The following is a 23,404-nucleotide window of genomic DNA, read 5'->3' on the forward strand; positions in this document are numbered from 1 at the left end:
GCCCACTGAGAGTCATTAACACATACATACAGGTTAATTCTCACTTGCCCTCCCATGCTTTTAACTAGTCAAATGAACTCAATTATACTTGACAATCATTTATCTCTAATAAGTTTAACACACATATATTATGAAGTGCATTTTGCAAATGTATGAACTGTAACAGCCTGCAAGTGTGTGTCAGTGTAAAGAAAAAAAAAAGCACAAAGACATAGAAGGTTAATGCAGTTGCAGTTTTACAGTGGATGTGTGTGTGTGTGTGTGTGTGTGTGTGTGTGTGTGTGTGTGTGTGTGTGTGTGTGTGTGTGTGTGTGTGTGTGTGTGTGAGAGAGAGCTTGCTGGGGGTGGGTGTGTTTGGTGTAACTGTGGTAATGCTGGTAACATGTAATTCCCAGTGCTACGTCTTCTGAAACCACATCACGGTCACTGAGTTAAGCACACGCTTAATGGACAATTCATAGGGCTGAGTTCAAACTCTCTCTCCCTCTCCTTCTCCCTCTATCACTCTCTCTATCGCTCCCTCTATCGCTTCCTCTCTCTTCCTGGGTTGTGGCTCATTAGTGGCGACAAGAGCACTGTTGACCCTTAGCCTGTCCCTGTGTCTGTCCCCTCTTTCTTCCACTTTTCTCTCTCTCCCACTCTCCTCTCCTCTCTCTTCATCTCACTTGCCCCACTCTTTCCCTCATCACCCCATCATCATTCACCCAGCAAGAGTTTGGCAGGGGTCTGTGTGTTCGTGTGTGTGTGTGTGTGTGTGTGTGTGCGCGTTGCCAGGGGCCAGCCTGCGCCTGTGTACAGCAGAGGTCTTCGGCAAGGACAACACAGGGGACTCTGTCCTTGTCTAACCCCCTGGAAATAGAACAAAGGTGTGTGTGTGTGTGTGTGTGTGTGTGTGTGTATGTGTGTGTGTGAGATAATGCTATGTACAGTGTCCTGAGTATGAGCTATAGCTAGTAATAATAATAGCACGGTCAGTAGGCCAACAGGGACAAACTATATGATGCTTATAAAAGCACTAATAAAAGACCAGAGCAGGTCACCTTATGTTCGGGGCACAATAAAAGATTATTACACTGATTTACACCAAACCTGTATAACCATGCAGGTCAAGGTACTGAATTCACTGACTGAATTTTAACATGAAAAGCGAGAGTTTCGTTCAGAGCAATATTTTTAGTTCTTTTACAGCTGTTTGTGTTTGACAATATTTAACATTTTAAGGGTTTTTTCCACTTTTTTTAACTGGAAGAAACTGGATCCACTGGGCTGACCAATGTGAAATGGACATGGGCCCAATTCACTCATGTCATTTCAAGTCTAAAGTCAGAACACTTAGCAATAACAGGCTAGGCTAGGCAGCTAACAACTATCTATAAACTAACCAAATGAATGGGATGAATTGCATTTATGGGCTATGAGTGAGAGAGGCTGTTCCTGTGTGATGCTCTCTCGCTCACACAGATCAGTCACTGGTTGAACTGATCAGGGATGAGATAAGTGCCACAGCAGCTCAGAGCCATGTGCATGAGTCATTTTCTCTGTGTCCGGAGCAACAGGAACATCAGCTAATGTCACCGTAACTTTGGCTGCCATTGTCACAGCGGACAGACCCTGTGAGTGGCACTTTCCACCGACCGCCTTCTGAATTTACTGACTGACTCCACAGAGGAGGAGAAAAGCTCACATGTGTCTTGAAGAGACAGATGCATTTACACCTGTTTGACATTTAGGTGTGTTTGATGCAGTCTGTGGGATTCAATCTGTCTCTAACGCGTCTCGTATCTCACACAGGCAGTGCACTGTCAGTGGGGTTTTCATTGGGTGTTTTCTAGGGATGCACTGTAATGCTTCACATATTAAAAATCTTTTATATACAAAATCGTGATCAATTGGATTTGATCTGCAGTCACAGACAAAGGTTGGATGGAAGCCCTTTTATTTAAATTTTAGCTTTTGAGTCACTTCCATATCGGTGGCTGAAAACGCTTCAGTGTCTCCTCAATGAGTCGCTGCGGAAGAATGATAGAGTGGGCCGACTGTAGGAATTACATGTCTACAAGGCACACAACAGCTAGCAGATGTCAGGTCTGTGTGAGGCCACATTTGTCTGCAGTGAAAACACGTCGACTGAACGCTCCACTGTGCCTCAATCTCAGCTGTTGACTCTACGGTAATGATGCAAGTCAGGCTAAACATAACAAACCATTAGCGTCCTCAGCATGCCGGCTACAGCGCTGGGAAGATGGCGATCTCACTTGTGTCTGTGCGAGCTCCACAAACACCGGGAATGCAGATTAGTTTACAAGAATGGGATGCCTGGTGTAAATAAATCCAGGCCAAATGATGCTATTACGAGCTACTATTATAAACAATTTTTAGTCCGGTTGTGTTTCTTAAAACTTATTGTCTATACAGAAACTAAATAGCAGGCCTGGACTTTTGGTGGATCAGAACACGAGTGGTTGTGGCACAGATATTCACTCGCATTGCTTCTAACCATCATGACACATATGGGTTTTTTTTCTGCCCCATAATGTATCTGCATCTTAAAGGAGCATTTAGCTATTTATCTCAACCATCATGTGACCTATAAATGCTCACAAACCAAGGATCATCATGTGATAAAGGGTGGAAGGAAAGACTGGAAGAAAAAGAAAAAAAATTAAAGTCTCAGAGAGCTGCAGGCATGTGAAAGCAGAAAAAAAAAAAAGAGTCACCCTCTGGGAAGGACATGATTTCCCACCGGTCAGCCTCTGTGAACCTTAAAAGAAAAAAGAAAGGGATGAGGGAAATATGTGACCACAGAGAAGGGAAGGGAGGAAAGAAGAGGTTGAGCAGGGAGAGGAGAGGGTAGGATGGGACAGGAGATGGAGAAAGAGAAAGGAAATGAGTGAGAGAAATGAATAGAGGTCTGGTTCTGGTCTGTCTTTATCAGAGGAAACAAGGGGGGGGGTTGTATGGCCCAAGGCCAGGGTTCATACTGTCACTGAAGCATGGCCATCTCTCTCTCCCTCTCTCTCTCTCCCCTTTACTCCCTCTCCTGCCTTACTCTCTCCCTCTCTTGAGCTCTACTTCTCTATCCTTCCCTTCTCTCCTCTTCTTCATATCCGTCTCCATCTTCTCTGCATCACTTCACTTGCCTTCTTTTCGTTTTCTCGCTCTTGTTTTTGCCGCCCTTTGTCCTCCTTTCTTCCTCTCAAATTATTCGCAAAACAGTTCCAAAATTGAGAACATGTTTATGTAAATCATACAAAAGCCAAAGCATTGTGTGTGTGTGTGTGTCTCACTCACTTTGCCTCACTTTATGTCTTTGTTCATTGAAGTTAAACTTTGCTGTGTGTCTGGCTGCCTTTGAAAGTCTGATAGAAAGCAGACAATGTCTGCCACAGGCATTTTCTCCAACTTTTTTAAGCCTGCAACACACACACTCACACACGCAAACACACGTTCCCTGACAGCTTTGCTGTTTTGGAGGGGTGGGGTGATTGATTAGTCTCTATGGAGACGATACGTCTTGTAATGAACAAGAGAAGGCTGGCATGTTAATTTGTGTAGTGTGGGAGGCTCTATCGTGCTCGTGTGTGTGTGTGTGTGTGTGTGTGTGTGTGTGTGCTTTGTGTTTCCTTCTGCATGTGTGGCTATAAGGATGGAATGGAATTGTTCTTTCTTCTTAATTTTGTGTATCCACAAATGTAGTCGCTTCAGGTGTCAGTTTTGACATGAAAATACTGCAGTGGAAAACGATATAACAAAATGTGACAAATTGCAATGGACACAGACTTAACAGAAGAATCATGATGTACATGAAGCATGTGACTTAAACTAAAGATCTTTCAATACCATTTTTTTCTGTCCCGATACTGATTCCAAGACCTGAACTTATGTATTGGCTGATATTGGGTGCCAATCCAATACTATTGTTTTCAAAAATCGTTTTTAAACACTTATAACAAGAACAAATACATGAATGTCATAGACATCTTGTCAAAATTTCAAAAAAATCAAGGAATAAATAACAGTAACTACACTAGTTGCTTTGACACGAGTGCCACCCCTCAAATTTAAGGCCTAGCATACTGTACATGTTGCCTTTTCATTGGTTGGACATCCCACTGTAACATGTTGCCAAATTTCTGAAATTTTGCCCACAACGAACATTACACTATTGACCAAAAATCAGTTCATCTTCGCCACTCTATAACAGCAGTTGCCAATGGCTGCACATCAGCAAAGAAGAATTGATTTCTGGGAAAACTGACGTTTTATCTAGGTCTGAAGCTATAAAGTTAATTGATAAATTACGGTATTGGATCAGTGCATAGACTCATGTACTTGCCGATACCAACCCAGTATTTCCAATACCAGTGTTGTTTTCAGAATATCTCCAGCATCTCCAGTCAGACCTCTTCTCTGACTCCAAATAGCAGCAAATGAAAACAACAGATCAGTGTGGTTCCTCAAATTAATACATTCTATCTATCTAGCTATCTATATGTGATGATTTAATGGCACCCAACTGGAGAATTAGTGCCACTAGCCGTTTATCTTAGTGAACCAACCACCTTGTAAAAATTTTATAACAGTATTAGAGCGGAATGTACATTAATCAAGATTTTATTTTTGCTGATTTTCTGTAAACTCTATAAATTTAGACTATACTTGGATAGAAATTCACTCTGTTCTTTAGTGTGCTTCTCTCTAGTGTGTATTTGGTTGTGTATGAATTTGCATCCGTTTCATCTCCTACCACAGGTGTGCGGACTTGAAGTCGTGTATTTCCTAGTGTGTGTCATGGCATGTTCATGTCATGAACATACTGTGTGTGTGTGTGTGTATGTGTGTGCGTGTGTGTGAGGTCGTCACAGTTAATACAGATGCTGTTGATTATCTGTGTTACGCATGTCAGAAGCAGGGGAACCTCTGATGCGTACATAGCTATCACATTCTTTTAATGACATGCCTATTACACGCACACACACGCGCGCGCACACACACACACACACACACACACAGTATGTTCATAAATCAGGCGTGACATATCAGTATATCAGGGCAGCGCCGTGCCTATATGAGACACTTTGATTATGATATGCTAATCTGACCTATAATTTGCTTCACGTCATTCTTGTGTCATCTCCACCAGTGTCCTGCTCATGTGCTCGCGCTCCGCTCCATGTTTATTCCAGTCCCATTTGATTTACTCCTTTCACTGGCTTGTCTCTTATTAGAAACTACACTGGTGAAGCTATATACAAAGAAATCAATACTTAAAACATTAGCAAACAACTGTCGGTTCATTTGAAGCATGCTGAGATGCTTGATTGCTTGGGTTGGCATCATGTACAATGAAATAATCAAAGGATGTAACAGAGGGGAATCCACCCATCATGGAAGACTTGACTGCCTACTGGTTTGATTGTGCTTCATGTCCTTAATGAAAGACAAATATAACTGTCTCACCTTGTCTAAAAAATGTCCAAAAAAAAGCGAGATGAGGAAACTGAAGTTAATTTTCCCGACGACGCCCATTAATTTCACACCATTTCTCACTAAACCTGCAGCGGCTTGGCTTCACTCCAGCACTATAAAAAGTCTACTAAGTGCTGGTGAGATCGAAAGCCTCCCCCTTATTTAAGAATTAATGTTAGTTTAACAAGAGAAAGGAGGAATGTTAATGCTTAAGTTAATGGCTTTCTCTCCTTCTGCCCCTCCCCACCTCCACCCGTATCCCAGCCATTGCAGATAGACGATAACTTCTGCGGCCAGGACTTCAACCAACCTCTGGGGGGCACCACGGCCATCGAGGGCATCCCGCTTTATGTGGACAAGGATGACGGCATGACCTCTGTGGCGGCCTACGACTACCGCGGACACACTGTGGTGTTCACTGGCACTCGCAGCGGACGCATGAAGAAGGTAGGCGTCCCGGAGTGTGTGTTTGTGTGTGTGTGCCCAGTTTGCTCTTTAAAGCGAAAGCACCGTTGCTGTCGTAAGTGTGAAAATGTTGCAACTCTATTTTTGATGGCTCATGGCTGTAACATTTATATTAACCTTGGAAAAGGACGACGAAGTCTTTACACAGGCAAAATCCAATCACCATGTAATCCTGTGACTCTTTTCAAAACCCACAGTCGATGAATTGTCAAAAGATATCACAGGGAGGGGAAGAATGCACAAGACACAAGATTTTCACCTGACAGTGACTGTTGTGTTATTTTGTTGTATATTTTCTGCCTTTTGTCATTTAGATGCTTCTTACACGTTGTGAATGATGTGAGACATAAATTACAGCAATAACTGACATGAATCTAATAAAATGTGACTAATATGGTGATTCAGACGCTCCTGCTAAAGTATAACATGGTGTGTGTGTGTATGTGTGTGTATGTGTGTGTGTGTGTATGAGAGAGAATGAGAGAGTGTGTGTGTGTGTGTGTGTGTGTGTGTGTGTCTGTGTGTAAGAGAGGGAGAGAGGGAGAGAGAGAATGAGTGTGTGTGCGTGTGCGTGCGCGTGTGTGTTTCATGCACTGCAGAAAACCATTTTCACTTTGGAACAATTTTGTGTCATTTTGTGATGTATTTTCAGTGGTCATTGGTTTTGGCATCGCTGACAAATGGTTTTGTCATCAGAAATCTCATTGCAGACATCAGCTGTGAAAGTGCATATGCGTGCGTGTGTATGAGCATGTTTGTGTGTGTGTTTGTGTTAATGGCATATTGTGTGTGTTTGGTCTTAAAATGGCTTTTTCACTGTTTTGTCATTGCTTCCAAACACAGCAGATAAGACATGCATACCTTTGTGTGTGTGTGTGTGTGTGTGTGTGTGTGTGTGTGTGTGTGTGTGTGTGTGTGTGTGTGTGTGTGTGTCTTTTTTGAGTGATGTGTGGAGTGGAGCTCATGCTGCTAGACCAACTGGAGCTGTGTGGGTTTTTATCTCGCTGAGTGCTATTTGGTGGTCCAGTCACTGGATTGTCAAGAGCCAGGAAGTGTTTCCGAGTGGTTGTAAGGTGGGTGAGGATGATTTCTCATGTGTCTCCTGTGTAGCTTGGGTGAGAAAATCCCATGTTTTGTATGTGTGTGTCGGCTTGTGTGTTTGTTTCTGTGTTTACAGGAGCCTCAAAATCTAGTAGAAAGCAGTAGTAGCAGTTATTTCTCATCATATTCAGCATACACACAGCATGCAGTCTCTTTGTGTGTGTGTGTGTGCCTGTGGATTTACAGTATGTGTGTGCGCTCCTGAAGTACCCCTGTTGAGTAGACCGCACAGTGTGTGTGTGCCAATCAGCTGCTCCTTCATCTGATATCCGACTGAGCAGCTTCTGTGTTTTCTTTTTCTGTGTTTTTCCACGTTTTTTCCTCAGCAGGGCTCCTCAATACAAGTGTGTCCATGTCACAAATACTCTGAATAAAACAATCACCTGAGGATAAAAATAATTGAATAAATGCATACACAATACAAAATAAATAAAGAAATGTTACGTGCGCATTTCACTTTAACTTTGAAAATTGTAGAGAATCTTCCTCAGAGTTTTTTTGCTTCAAGTCCGCTGTCATTTTTGCACGCGCTCGTGTCCTTTATTTCAGATAGTGATGTCTTTGTGTGGAAGTCTTTGTGTTTACATTAGACTTTCTGTCACATTCTATTAAACCAAACTAAAATACACAACTGCTACAGTGTGACAGCTTAAGCATTATGCCTGTGTGTTACTGTTGCAGCAATGCTGCCGTCAACTGCTTTCATATAGGCCATGATAATATGCACAACACATTCGCTCGCACAGACACACACATGCCTCCTTACACAGCTTCCTGTCTCTGGTGTTTTGCTAAGTCAAATGAAACCTAGCCCACTAGTCCTTGTGCCTGACCCCTGGACTGTGTCTGCCTGCGTATGTGTGTGTGTGCGTGTGTTTGTGTGTGCAGACAGTTGATTTGTGTGTGTGTTGAGTGTGTGGGGTCAGCAGATCCTGGATGATATCCCGCTGATCGGAATCCCATTTCCTCTCAGCCGGCGTGTCTTCCTGTGCTCAGGGATGGAGGGAGGAAGGTGAACGCGGAGGTGGAGGCTGCTGGTGTCCTCACACAGATCAATGCAGATGCTGCAGTCACATGCAGTCGTCTGTGCGAGCAGGGAAATGGCGACACAGGATGACAATTAGTGTAAATCAACAGTCACTCCAGCTACAGTTTATGAGGCTTTTATTTTTGTTGGTGCCTGGTAAGTCTTTCCTCTAATATAAGAGGTGATTAGTCTCAGCTTTAAATCAGATCTTTCCAAATAAATGGGAAAGCAACTGTTAAACGACTGAACCAGGTTTGCACAACACAAAATTTAAGGAGGAGGAAGAAGGGAACAGAGCGGGGATTAGAAGAAAGAAAAAAAAAAGAGAATGAGGCAGAGGCAGATGGAGAGAGATGGTTACAGGCTGTGTGGTTTTATTGCTATTCATTGGGAGTTAAACTGTGCTCCTTGGCCTAATGAAATGTAAAGCTGCAGCATATTGATGTCTGCACGCGCGCGCACGCACTCTCATTAGAATTCGTACAGTGCGACTGTTGCTAAATGTGTGTTTGCCTGCGTGAACATGTCTCGGCTGCTAGACTCCCTCTATTGATTGATCTATGAATATATAATCACGAGTGTAAATCTTAAACCCAGGCAGTCCATTGGACAAGTGTTGGCATCTTTGTGTGTGTGTGTGTGTGTGTGTGTGTGTGTGTGTGTGCGTGTGTGCGTGAGAGAGAGAGTGACAGAGAGAGATATAGCTGTGACGTAAGCCAGTGTAAATCAGTGGTGCTTTACATCAGCATGACTAATCAGAATGCCTTGACTGACTAAGCACACAAGCATGTATGTGCAACCAAACATTTCCATTGCTTTACAGGTTTTCACTCTGCGTGTACGGGCTAACACTGTTGTAACAGTTGCCCTTGTAGGCTCCAGTTCAGGCTTTTTGAGTTCTATCCAATTAGCGCTCAGTTGGTAGTTTCTTCAGATGCTATTTATTGGTTTGATGTGGCACAGTGGAAGACATGTGATTAAGAGCCCCGTGTCAAAGTAAAGGCTCATTTCGTGATTTAATGGCGCAGTATGGCCTTTGTTAGGATAAGGTTAAAGAAGAAAAAAAAAAGCAGACGGTGACAAAATACTGGCACCACTGTACTTCATGCAGTGGATGGAGAATATTAACTGATGAATTGATTAGTCAGGTTTTATTACAGTAGATAACCTTTAGCACGTGTCATGTATTACAGTGGACGTGCTGTGTAATATGTGGAATACATGATAAAGAGAAGGTTGCAGGATATTGTAGCTACAGTAAAATGTTAAGCTCCTTTCAAATTGGACTTTTTCACACCAGAATTTAATAAGTGAGTGTTGGTTTTAAATGAGACTATAAAGTCTTTGCTCAACAGTGGCCACTGTGGTCATAGGCGGCAACAAAGGGGTAACGCTAAATGCTAAAACACAGAGCCCCCAGTGTAAGAGTCATCACCCACTGACTACAGAAACACTAGCAACATATACAGAAGACTCCATGCCCGCAATTCAAGTCAATAAATCATAGTTTATTTGAAAACACAATAAAACCTAAACCAAAAAGAGTCTGGAGGCTGGCCAAAAGGAACAGAAGGAATGGAGGGAGTCTGGGCCAGCCATAGGACCCAGAACCAGCCTCCCTAACTAACCCAAAATAAATAATAACTAAACGGACAAACAAAAACCAAAAACTGACATACCAGACCTCCATCCATAAAGCAAGAGAACGAACAAAAGAAGGTCTGTTGGCTGCTTGCGTGCATCAGAGAGAGAGATCCCCCTCGGCTCCAGCCTCTCTTTAGTAGGCTGTGGTGAGCAGGGCCACACACTCAGTGTGGATCCGGACCACCTGAGGAGAGGGAGAAGAACAGACGAGATCAGCTGAAAGCTCTGGAAAAATGTAGTAACTGGACCTTCAGTTGAAATGTCTCAGAACTGACTGCACTTCTTAAAGTGGGCTAGGCTGTACAGATGGATGTAGGATGTAGGACATACAGTATGGAGGCTGGGTATAGGGAACAGTTTGTAGTACACAGGATGCTGCCTTGTCACGCAGTCTGACAGCAGAACAGCCGTCGCTCTTCCAGTCAGGTCTCATGGCTGCCAGCCAGCAGCAGCAGCATATACAGTATATACGATATATATACTGTTGTTCTTTGCTCAGAACCTCAAAGTCACACATGATTGCATTTTTCTTTTAAACACCACAGTATATCTCTTCATAGGGTGACATGGTTGGAGGTTGGGTACCGGTTTTAACAGCATGGATTTGCACTGTGGGCTGCCATGTGCACCGTTTACCAGAAGCCTTCCAAAAAAAAAAAAAAACCTTCCTCAGATCTCAGTAAAAACCTGGAAATCCTTTCATTCCCCTCATTTCGTCTCCTCTTTTGTCTACCTGGGAGAACAAGGCGCTCTCGCCACATCAGGCGAGATGAAAAGAAACCCTCAACAGCCTGAAGTATTTCCAGATTTCAGAAACAAAAAGAGGCAAGAAAGACGGGGAGAGGGAGATTTACTCAGAGCGGTGTACAGGTGTGTGAATGTGTCTGTGTGTGTGATTGGGGGGGGGGTTGGTTTCATGTCATTTCATCATTTCCCTGCTAGCAGCAAATCCAATTACTTTACCCTTTCCTTTCTATCTTGGAAGATAGCCTGAATGACAGGACTGGAGTACAGCAGTGCTGAGGTAACTGTGCCAACAGGTTGATTGACATAATGCTGGCGCTTCACTGCCATGAGACAAGGAGACTAGTGAGACTGGTTAGACTTCAGGGCTTCTCAGAGCTGCTGGGGTGGACAAGAAGTTCACCTGCCCTGCTCCTTCCATCGTGCATCCGTCCCACTCAGAGATGATCTAATTCCCTCTTTGGCAGGATACTCCACATGCTCCCCTCAGTGTCTGTGTGACAGCAGTGACATGTATTACCCCATCCTGCCTACCTCTCACCCTCTCTGTTAACAGCACCCCGCCACCCTAACAATATCAACCCTTTAGCAAGATAATAAGAAGAATCTATTGTGTAAATTGAGTCATAATCTGTCTGCCATATAAAGAAGACCAAACTGTCTGCATTAGATATACGTATACATATATAACAATTTGAATATATCTGTTATTGTGAGCAGTCCAAGTACAATATTCAGGTACTTGAGTATTTCCATTTTTGCTGCTGTATACCTCTATACTATACTGTACACTAAATTTCAAAGGGAGTGGTTGTACTTTGTGCTCCACTGCTTTTATTTGACAGCAACAGATCAAGATTTTGCATAAAAAGACTTGTATGCTTATGAAATACAATAAACTGTTAAAGATTTAACCAGTGCTCTCTGATCTTTTTGGCTTGTCACGCTTTAAGAACTGTATTTATTTGAGGCCCCATTTTTGATGTCTCAGTTTTTAGCAGGTTCATCAAAGGGAGATTTCCCTTCCAGACTTCTCAGATGGTTTCATTTAAATAACTGCTGGAAGCCCAAAGAGGTCTAATTACCCAAACTTTCACAAAAAAAGCAAAGAAAAAAGATATGAAAAGCCCAAAATACAAAGTACAGACTGGAGAAACAGAACTTTGTTTTTCAGAGTTTCATTAATCATTTCATGATCTCTCAGGTTTATCGTGTGACCTTTTGGACTGGCCTGACCTCTTGGGAATCACTGGTCTGAACCACCTATCTGTTTGTAAAGTAGATGAACTAGTCCTGCATTGGCCAGCTGCAACAGTCAAATACCACGTACACATTGTTATTCCAGAATGATCAATCTAATAATGCAATATATAATATCAGTGCTAGGCCATTTTTTTGCTCAACCAGTACTTTTACTTTGATAATTTTAATACTCCTCATACTTTTCCTTATGTACATCTTTCACTTATAATGAAGTACATTTACATTGTTCTATTAGTACTTTTAGTTGAGTGAAGGAGCTGAGTACCTCTCCCTGAGCCGTTCCCAGCAGAGTGATTTTCCTTTCTAATGTTCTCTGATTATTTTACTGGAATAACTGATAGTGGACTGAAGAGACAAAACTATCCAGTATTTTACAAAGAAAGCAATGACGAGAGAAATCTTTTTTATGGCCTGTTAATCACTTTGCAACTCTTCAAATCTTGCTTATGATCCATTGGGGGGCTCCTGCCCCAGGGTTGGGAACCATTTGTTTAAGCAGTGTACCAAGCATCATACCAGCTCTTCCATTCCCAGTATCCAGTGAGGGTTCCTTAGATCTCCTCCTGGAGTTAGAGACGGCCACGCATGTACTTAGCAGTAAAACTAGCTGTCAAAATGATTAAGCCTAATCAGGAAACATGGGATGGGAGGTAATTTAGCATGTGAATGCTAATTAGCACTAGCATTTAGACTGGCAGACGATGATGGAAGCAGTGCATCGGCTGCTCAGCCTGGTTAAATGGCAAAAAAAGCCAGGCTGGTAGAGATGATTGATAATCTTGGGTTGGGCTGCTGTCTGTTTCCCCCTTTGTGTGCAAGTGTGTGAGGACTGTAGTTTGTCTTCTCCAGTGCAAACTCATAATGAGCAGACGAGCGCAACACCTGAACACACTAATTCCATCTTTATCCCATTAACTAGAAGTTAGTGGAATAATGTCCTATTAGTTTCTCAGAAAACACAACCAGCTTTTCTAAAGCTTTGTGTGTGTGTGTGTGTGTGTGTGTGTGTGTGTGTGTGTCTGTGTGTGTGTGTGTGTGTGTGTGTGTGTGTGTATTAGTGGTATCATTTATGCCTGGAGCTTCTTCCCAGATCGGATCTAAGCACACATCTAAGCACACATTGCCTACATACATTCAGTATGCACACGAGCTAACACTCAAAAGTGTGAAAGTATGAAACTGTGTGTGTGTGTGTGTGTGTGTGTGTCTATGAAATAATGTATATTAATGTGTCAGTGTGTTTTTGCTGGTGTGTGTGAGGATGTGTGTAGCTGTTGTAAGAGCCTGTTGAGGGAAGACTAGTGTGTAAATCATGCAGAGATAATATTACTGCTGTGAGCGGTGCTGGTGTTTGAGTGAATTATCTTGCTATTCTCTCCACTAGTACTTCTCTGCACTCCTCCTCTCTTATAGTTTTCCTGTCTACAACCACCCCCACCCCACTCCACCCCCACCCCCACCCCCTCTCACTCTCACTAATATGTCACCTTCAGCTCTTTCTCTCTCTCCCATCTGAGGTGGGCTAGATGCCCACAAATCTGCCTCCCTTGAGAATTTCCCGCCTCATCTGTGTGTGTGTGTGTGTGTGTGTGTGTGTGTGGGGTGAACTGTCCTTCTCTCCTCTACTACCCGTTCCCTCTCTCCTCTCCCTCATTCTCTGTATCTCCTCTATCCATTACTACATTAGTGTATGTCAGCCTGCAAAAAAAAGTGCTGTCTCTGTCAAACCTTTTATGACAGAGAGACATAGAGGGACGCAGAGAGGGAGAGAGACTGATGAACAGAAACAAAAACTTGTATAAGCAGATACAAAAGCTATGTCATAGATATCCACATATAAATGGTCATGGTGTGCATCAACATACAACTTTACAGATGTGTTTGTCTGGATGTTTGTTTAACATGAGATCACCATTCACTTTCTTTGGAGGAGTATTGGCTGAGTCATTTCTAATAACAATGTCCCACTGAAGTATTTTGGGTTCAGCCCTCATCCAGATACATTTTATTTATAAACTTATTTTATATAACACACCAAGTGCAGCGGCTGAGGCTGAGAGAACGAGTCATCCACTATAGTCCTCCAGCAAGACACTGAACCCCTAATCAGACCAGCACTTCGCAAGGTAGCTGACTGTCATCAGTGTGTGAAAGGGTGAATGAGAGGCACTTTGAATAAAAGTGCTTTATAAATGCAGCCATCAGCCACTGACTTCGCCTACTGTATAGTCAGCCTTCATTAATGCAGGTCATGCAGGTTTATTTATCCTCGGCCTGAAGGACAACTCTTCATGTTTTTGCATTTTTCAACCTGTCATCAACAGCAGCAGAAGTGTAGCACAACTTGGAGATGCTGCTGGAATCAATGCAAACCGACTGTAGTTCTGACTGTTTTTTTCCAAACAACCCCACTGCAGGTCCTGACTGCTGTGTGTTCTCACAGCGCTGTACATTAGATCAGAGTTTAATGGAGTTCAATGGGTGTTTTTGACAGTTTGCCTATCTAGTGCAAACAGAGGACAGATCATGTGCAGGGCTTTATATAACTGATATAGTCAATCAAACAACGCTTGAATGTTCACTAGTCCTGATGCAGCATATTTGGAAATGGATCTTAAAATGTGTGATACATTGTGGCAGCTGTGCACAGGACCAAAAACATAAATGTATAGCATTCAAATATGTTGAAATGAATGCCATTAATAACTATGTATATTCATAAAAACATTTTCATCTGAAGCACATGTTAAATACTTTTCTTTTCTTCAGGAGAAATTGCAGTACTTTTTTCTTTCTTTTTTGTACTGTTAAATTATTCCATGCAGAAAATGAATGCATTAATGTGAAAATGACTCTACGCTGAAATGGCTTCCACACGGTAAAGTGTCTCCCGGATGGTCATCTGCATTTGAATTCCCCAGCTGTTACGTATCATAGAAGGAGACAAATGGACAGTAGGAATGAAAAAAAAAAAAAGAGTAAAGCCTTTTTTTTTTCAAAGTCAGCGTAGTGTCAGGTGAGGATGGAGTGATACAGAAATAGTCCTTCTTTAGTGCTGATGGAGTGATCTGAATTACAACAGCAGGATCTCTGCCACCTCCGGGACGGAGGCTGATATGATACTGTTCTGCATCACTTATTAGAGGCAGCTTCTGCTAATGTGCCATTGTGGTTGGGGGTTCAATTCCCAGGTGGGCTATCACGTATGTATTACCCCCTGTGTCCTTGAGCAGGGCATTATCTCAGCAGTCCCTCTGGAGGAATATGGCTTAGTGTTAATGGATGGATGATGTGCATGGAGAGCTCGATGGATATATTAGTGAGCTAATGAATCTTTGATAAGTGGGAAAGCTTTGTGTGTGTCAAGAGACAAAAGGAAAGATCAGAGCTAAACCTACCAACTGTGAGGTGGCATTAATTCACATTAAAAAGTCTGTGACATTGGCATTGCTGTCATGGAACAGATCTGTTTGTTGGTTGTATTGTATGTAGTAAATCAAAAAATGAAAGATCTGCTGTTTTTCCACCAACCTATGCCCAGCTTTTCATCTCATATATTATTTTGTTGTCAGGAAGAGATAAGTTTATAAAGCTCCATATTAAATCCATGATGTTCAGGTAACTTACTACTTTTAGACCGAGGTTCATGTAGCTTACTGCTAACATATAGGTCCTCCTTGAAGTTCATGTAACTGTATATCTCACTGTATATTAGATAAGCATCAGATTTATCTATAACCACGTTCATGTAATCGTAACTTGCTGCCATTTATATTAAGAGCTCTTTTAAGTTGCCAAATTGGCCCAGTGATGTTAATTAGCAGACACAAAGTGAACTATTAATAATAGTTTTGGATTACCCAGCTGTTTTCACAGGCTGAGTAAACTCCCCATGATGAGTAAAGGGATCTTCATGTGTAAAGCTGGTGGAGCTCCCTTTTATTTTTATTCACTGGCAGCAGCTTAAAGCTGCATTAACAGGCCACTTTTAAACAATCGACATTTACACCTCCAGCAGACACAGACCAACACAGACCAACATTAGCACCGATTCGGAGTCAAGTTCAATGCTCACTCAGTGTTTAGCTCCGTTTTGGTCTCCACAGACTCCTGAGGGAAATATTTGGCTTTTCACCTGCTTAAATGTACTACTATATTTACCAGCTAGTTACTAGCATGGTCTGTCTGTTGTTTGGTGCTGGTCAGGCAGGATGCAGTGGCTTTAACAGAGCTTTTTTCTCAGAAAACTGCTGCCTGCCTGTCTGCAGCTGGAAATGAGGTTGAGGAGAACACAGAGATTGGAGCCGTAACACCAAAATACTCAACTGAAAGACACTAAAATGCTCTGTAGAGCTGAAGGGAACTGCATAGCTTCTCTGTGGATTCATCACTCGAGTGACCCCCTTTTATTTGACCCCTAATTAACATTATAATCTTCATTAGTGCAGCTTTAAATGAGGGTTTTTCTTGTTATTCTAAATCCAGATGTGTGAATGCTGACAATAATTAACAAGGCCTCTATTGCACGAATTAGGTGCAAATATGTTTATTATTTTTGACTTCTTTCCATGACCCACTGTTTCCATCTGCTCCACCGTCTACCAGGAAGGGCTTCCCCTTCTATGATGTTATTCACATACAGCTACAGTATGAATACAGCATATTGTGATCATGAGAGGAAAATGTGCAGTCAGAAAAAAAAAAAAAAACCCAGTATTAACCCTGTCCCCCCAGAAATCCAGTCCCCTAACCCATGCAGACATCACCAACCCCGGCACTGAGTCAGTGCGTCCCACTGTTTGGACATGCACTGCCACGAGTCCAGACAAACAACAGACACACATGCATATGCAGACGTTTACCAACAGCCCAGCGATGCAGTCAGACAGCTGTTGTGCTGATGACCGGTGTCAGGTGCCAGTGGCCTGATTCAAGCTGGCTAACCTCCCCGCGTCACAACATGTGTCTGCACAGATACAGGAGGGGACGACATGTGTCTCTGTATCTGGCGTGCATCTGGAGAACAACTGGCACGCCGGGGGTAGCTGTGTGCCTGGTGACGGTGGCGTGTGTACATTAATTTTTGTTTGACACACTGCTCTTTGTACATTGTGCTGGGATCTAGGTAAAGATGCAGCTCATTGTTTGTGTGTGTGTGTGTGTGTGTGTGTGTGTGTGTGTGTGTGTTTCAGAGTTTACAGTATTAACATAAAGGGAAAGATGCTGCCTGGATCGGTGCCTTTATGTCTGATCAGAAGAATCATTACAGAGTGTGTTTGTGTGTGTGTTTCTGCCTGTTATGTTCATCTCTTTCACATCTAGGGAAAGATGCAGTCTCTGTGGGTGTGTGTTTGTGTCTGTGTGTGTATACATGTGCATCTGATTAGAGGGCACATGCAGGAAGGGATCCAGACAGTGTTTGTGTGTAATGGGACTGCAGAGGGTGTGTTTTCTGTTTGTTTGTATGCATGCGCAAATGCGTGTGTGGGTCTCTGAAAGTTACAGGTTGTTAGATTATAGGGAATCTCACACGCTCTGTGTGTGTGTGAGTTCATCTTCAATTAGTGTGTGCCGTGTTTAGTGTAGGAAGCAGGGTGTGTTTACATATTACAACAGCTGTGCTTTCTTCATGTAGAATAGGAGCTGCCCACCTGATGCCAGGGCAGCTGCCACACAAACAGCCCACTACACACAAACACACACGCACACACACACAGACAGACACACACACAACTGGTGCCAGTAGATATTTTTTTGTATCTCTGAGTGTGTGTTTGCTGCAGAGGGGAAGAGAAAGGGGCAGCTGCAGAATAAAGCCTTTCTCAACTGTTCCTCTAGGCTGCCCCATCTGTCTATCCATTAATACACACACACACACCCATACACTGATGCATACACAAAGTCCTTCTGTTGTCTGAGCAGACACACACATGGCGCACGTCACACTCGCTGAGGTCTGTCACGACAATAATGTGTACCCTCTGATGTCTTATGTGAGGAAAATGTGTGCGTCTGACGCCATTAGCGTCATTTAATAAAACGATACAATATAGCAACCAAAAGCAACTGTATTGTGCAATCACCCCCACCACCCACCCCCGGCCTGGTCCCACTGGTTAAGTTTCTTTCCAAATCCAACCTCAGACAGATGGAAAGAACAACTTTTTTTTTATTTTTTATTTCCTGTGGTTGAAATCCCCCCCCCTACACACTCTGCTGTGTGTTTTGTAAATCACAAACACTTGTTTAATCCGGTGTTGTTTTTGCTCAGTCACTGCCCTAACCTTGGTTTCTCTGTATATGTTTTAGTCCAATTCAAAGCCAGCTTGTCTGCCAGACACAAGGACATTGGGCCATGGCTCAGCACCCATATGTTAATGAGGGAGAGAGAGGGAGAGAGAGGGAGCGATACTAGAGCTGGTGGGGGTCAAGGAGATAATAATGAAATAGCAAATAAGAAGGTTGAGCGTGAGAAACTGTGTGTGTGTGAGAGAGAGAGAGAGAGAGAGAGAGAGTCAGAGCATTGTCCTTAATGATGTATATGATATTGATTGGTCGTTCTCCAGAAGCTTCCTGATTTCTGATTTGGACACTTGTGAACATTGTGATTGCAGCGAGAACATCTAATGTCTGGAGTGGCCTTTGCAATCAAGGACAATGACCCTTCACTCCACACACACTCTCTCTCTCTCACCCACATGCTCTCTCAGACACACACACACGCTGTCTTGCATACTTAAAGCTCTAACGTGTAGCAGCTGTGTTTTGGCTGTGTTTCTGATTTAATAGATTCATTGTCTTTCGGTGTATCCGGTAGTGCAGCAGCTCCTTCACGGGTTTGTCTGCTTTACTTTCAAACTATAATGTGCATCATTTCCCTGACATTGATTTAACCCATTCAGTGGTTCCATAGAGTGCTGCAGGAATGAGTCCTAAAATGCGGAAATTAGTTAAAAGCTTAGCACTTCCAGTTCCCTCTTCCAGAAGTCTATGGGTTTTTTAAATGGGTTTTTGGTTGGATGCCAGAAATAAGGTCTGTGGTTAACACAAGCTCAAGACATTTTCATGTTTTATTCTACAACATAAAATGCATCAGTAAATACCCCAGTTGAGATTTCCTCAAGCTGTTATGTCTCTTAAAAGGGGCGGTTGCTAACAAGTGGCTGAATGAGGCTACAGTTGTTGTCAGGGATGCTACACACCATCACGCTAAACATGAAAACTGATCTCCTCACCTGTCCACCTTTACAGCCTCGGTGTTTGGTCGTGCTTTTGCAAACTATTACTAACTGTGTGAGAGGAAAGGCTTTTGTAGAAGAGGTAAGAGCTAAATCAAACTACAAGTTGGAAGATGAGTGGTGGTGATGTTGAAATCAAGCCACCGTGGTGTAGTTTGTTTGAAGCCTGACTTGAGCTTTTTACTTCTGGTGGCTTCAAAAATCATGAAGTGGTGTTCATTTGTGAAGATTATCCTGCTGAACGAAACATGTAAATATCATAAACTTCTGTTTCTGCTGGGCTGCATCAAATAATTTTTGCTTTCAAAGTAACTGCGAGTTTTTCTCATGGAGGAAAGAGACAAACACATAAACATGCATAAGTCGCACAGATAAACAGATAGAGTAAACAGAAAAATATATACAGGTTGATGGTGAGATAATGGAGGAGGACAAAGACCCGACCGAAGCTGGTGTTGAGCCATCTGGTCAGTGTGTGTGTGCGTCTGCACACCTGCTTCCATTGTATCTGAAGACAGAGGAGAGAATGACTTAGATTACTGAGGCTGATATCAAAGTCACACTTTAGGACACGTTCCAAGTGCTAGCCCTACACACATACAAACACACACACACACACACACACACACTCACACACACACACACACACACACACACACACACACACGCACACACAGAAGTACACACTCCCTGTAGCTCTGCAGCCTTTTGGTTTTTCATTGGGAAGTGTACAAAGCGTTCAGCTGAAAGACAGGCGACCTTTGCGTTGTGTGTGTGTGTGTGTGTGAGAGAGTGTGCGTGTGTGCGTGCGCGTGCATTGAAGTCTCTTTTCTAATTGAAGTGTACAGTGACTTGGCAGGCTGCCTGATGTTGCAGAGTCATATGGAGGGACAATAGAAGAAGAGAATGACAGAGAGGGAGAGAGAGAGAGGGTATAAAAAGGGAAGGGGTGGATGTGCTGTAGAATCCAATGATGGGAGAGAAATGGAGAGAGAATAAAGGATGAAAGTGGAGGGGGGTAGAGGAGAATGGAAATGAGCTGATGATGGAGAGAATTAGATGGTAACAACAGAACTAATGCAGTTAGTCTTTCCCCAGCGGATCATAATGCAACAATATTACATTTCACATGCTACTTGATATGTTTGGAGTCATGTTTCTAAATGGCTCAGATACACCGAGATGAGGACATTTTATTAAAACAAAAATCAAAGATGTGTGCATCATCTACTCTGGGGGTTTCCTAACTCAGACAGCATGGGCTGCTTTTTATACAAAATCAAGACAACAGCAGCATATTAAAAGTTTGACAAATAAGCTTTTAGCAGTTCACAGACAGCTATCACTTGATTACTTTGAAATGTTAAACTGATTCTCATGCAAGTTATGGAGTTATAGGGACTTTTTTTATTTTTTATTTTTTTTATTTAGAGACATTTATTCACAATGGACTTGTGAGATCTGATATGTTTGGAAAATGCAAACTCAACCTGAATCAAGACGTATGTGCATCAAGTCTGTGTGTTCAGGTTTATCTGAGTTATGACTCCAAGAGGGAGTCTGACTTTTGGTCAAATTATGGTAATCATGTGCTATTTTAAAGAATCTTAATTGCCTCCAGCAGCTTCTGCAGAAACCTTCACACTGGGAGCTTTTTGATGATATTGTGGTTTTATAGCTGCTTGTGTGTGCTTTTGACAATTGCATGTGCTGTCAGTTTTGCCTTTGTGCGTCAGTCACACTTTCATATGGCATCTCAGGTGTTAGCTGTCACACTCACACAAACATCACACTAATGGGCACTCAGAATGAGAAGGCTTAATCCACTCAGTCTTGTTGCACTCTGAGGTGCATATGTGTGTGTTTGTGTGCAGGATTTGGTCTTGTGCTCCTGATCACCTTGTGAGCCAGGCATGAGTTGCTCAGCCCTTTGTAAGCACCAGGCGTTCAGGTTTGTGTGTGTGTGTGTGTGTGTGTGTGTGTGAGTGTGTGTGTGAGTGTGTGTGCTGACAGCATGTGTTCTCTCCTTTTTCCCTTGTCCCATTTACACCAAATGCCAGCATCTAAGTTTAAATCCTCAACATTTCTGCATTTGGTTGGTAGAGGTGAAATATTTTTACTATATAATAACATGTGTCTTTATGCTCCACATGTAGTCTTGCATTAAAATAGTGGATAGTTAGTAGTATTGTATGAGTTTTGCTTAACACTCTTTTTCTTCTCATTTAGTTTGGTAAGCTTTATGGCTTTAGTTTGCTTTTCAAACTGCCTTTAGATTCAGTTTTTTACTGATGCATTTTATTTATCATTCATTTTGCCACATTTAGGGTGAGACATTCTATTATGTCTCTTTAGCCATTGCACATGCACATCTCTTTCACATCTCTCTTTATAGTCATCTATTTGTTGTTGCCCCCCCACCCCCCCCACCCCCATTCCTCTCTCCCTCTTTCATTTCACTTTATTTTACAGAAATAACAGGTATCGTAAGCATAATGCACGTAACAGGCACAGAGCAAAAAATGAGCAGCTGTAGGTGAAGCCACAGCACTGAACCAGAACCATCAGCTGATGTGCCAGTGCAGTGAGGTTAATCCATCAGATTACAGCAGATTACAATGCACTGGGGACGGCTGACTGGAAGATTATAGCAGAGAGATGAGGGATAGAATAATGGATGGATGGATGGTGGAGAGTGATAGAAGTTAAAGGATCAAGGAGAGATAAAGGGGTGGGTGTTTGCAGTTGTTTTGCTGATATGAACTTGTCCCCTTGTTGAAGCACTGGTTCAACCGTTCTCATGAAGAATAAACACTGAGCAGTGTAGCTGTAGCTTTGTTTGTGTTAGAACTAAATGAAGTGAATTGCTAATAATTATGCAGCTGTTGTACCAGGTGTTGGTGTAAAATGTATCATACAGTGGCTCAGCTAGATTTAATAAAATCAGTAACATTACTGCACTGAAATATACTTCATTACAGTTTTATCATAGTGTCACACTCTCCATCCATATAAGAGGGCAAATTTATCATCCTTCATTGACAAACTTGTGGAAGCTGCTGAACAATGAAGGAAACTTCATTGTTCAGCAATCCATCATAATCAAAGTACATCAAAGTACAGTGGAAACCAACAAGTTCTTCAAAATAATCAACATGACATACTGTTAGTTATTTCTTTCAAAAAGGACCCATATGAAAGTTTTCTGATATTATTCAAAAGGGTTAAACATTTTTTCATGTGACTGATTCTGATTTGCCACTTTTTGTTTGTTAAGTTTAGGGGCAAAGATGACCTGGTTAAGGCTGGAGAACGACTGTGGTCCTGTTTATTTGTCTTGTAAGGACAGTCTCATTCAAGCTGTGTGCTGACATTCTGCACTGTGACCCAGTGTCGTGACATTTAATCCATGAGCCAGTCACACCAGTGGTAAATGGAACCATGAGACCTCTGAGACTTCTGACTGAGCCGGTGGACCACATAGCTGCCTGCGACTGAGCACCACAACATATGACTTCTCCCCTATCCTGTTAGAAAAGAGAGTTCTCCAAGGGGCCCTTAATTGGTTCTCTCTCTTACTCTGGTCTGACAGCGAAGCCTAAAGGCGCATTTTCTGACACTATGTGATACCCTTTTGAGAATGTAATGTAAAATCAAAGGATACAGCAGAGACACCTTACCATCTTGGTGGCCTAGAGTATAGAGGCAGCGCTTGGGGCATAATATTAGGTTAATTTTTTATCATTACACTAGTCAACATTCTCCTCAGGGGACCACTGGTGCTCATGCAGGAACACAATGGTGTCCCTAGAGCCCAGTTGGAAAATCAGTGGACAGGAGATTGTATCACTGTAATCAGATTAGCAGAGCGCTCACCATTTCCATGTAAAATACAGGCCACTTGGTTTATTAACACAGTATAAACACGGTCTCCAAAGCAACAGATTCCTGTTCTAGTAGCAGTAACAGCCTTTAGTTTCTAGTGTCAGCAGTATGTTTGCAGACAGTCAGACTGCTGAAGCTGAACATTTTCCTTCCTCTCCCTTTGTCCTTTTTTCTTTAGTTTTCTGTTTTTCTTTCACTTATCAACTGTTGTTGATCTGCTGAACTTGAACCTGGAGTCTTTGTAATATGTGTTTTTGTTGACGTCACCAACATACATCCATGTAGCTGATGATGTTGTCTCGCATGGATTACCTTGAAGTTGCATGAAGATGGCGGATCATATAAACAGCGTCGCTCAGTGTGTGAATCACAGCGAATAAAGAGGAGTGAAGAGGTTGAGTCTGATGAACAGACTGATAGACTGGGCGAGAGAGGTAGAGGGGGGAGTGGAGATGGGTGAGAGAGAGAGAGAGAGAGAGAGAGAGAGAGGAGAGATTAGAGATGAGAGGGCTCTCCACATCCTCCTGCATCAGTCCAAACAGCCTGCACACCAGCCAAGAGTCATGCT

The 23,404-nt window shown here is 42.6% G+C and overlaps 1 protein-coding gene across 3 annotated transcripts in view; it reads left to right on the forward strand.

Annotated features, from left to right (window-relative positions):
* LOC139620197 (plexin-A1-like) overlaps positions 1–23,404 on the forward strand; it is a 295,422-nt gene that overhangs the window by 83,862 nt on the left and 188,156 nt on the right. For all 3 annotated transcript variants that reach the window (XR_011690764.1, XR_011690765.1, XM_071475509.1), the window contains exon 4: positions 5,734–5,916. Coding sequence is in view for 1 of the 3 variants with exons in the window: in XM_071475509.1 (XP_071331610.1) it covers positions 5,734–5,916 (183 nt within the window). In the remaining 2 variants the exon portion in view is untranslated. The remainder of the gene's footprint in view (positions 1–5,733; positions 5,917–23,404) is intronic.

This window comes from Trachinotus anak, unplaced genomic scaffold (assembly GCF_046630095.1).
Source record: "Trachinotus anak isolate AG129_WGS33_773 ecotype Australia unplaced genomic scaffold, CSIRO_AGI_Tana_v1 ptg000004l, whole genome shotgun sequence".
In the NCBI taxonomy this organism is placed as follows: Eukaryota; Metazoa; Chordata; class Actinopteri; order Carangiformes; family Carangidae; genus Trachinotus; species Trachinotus anak.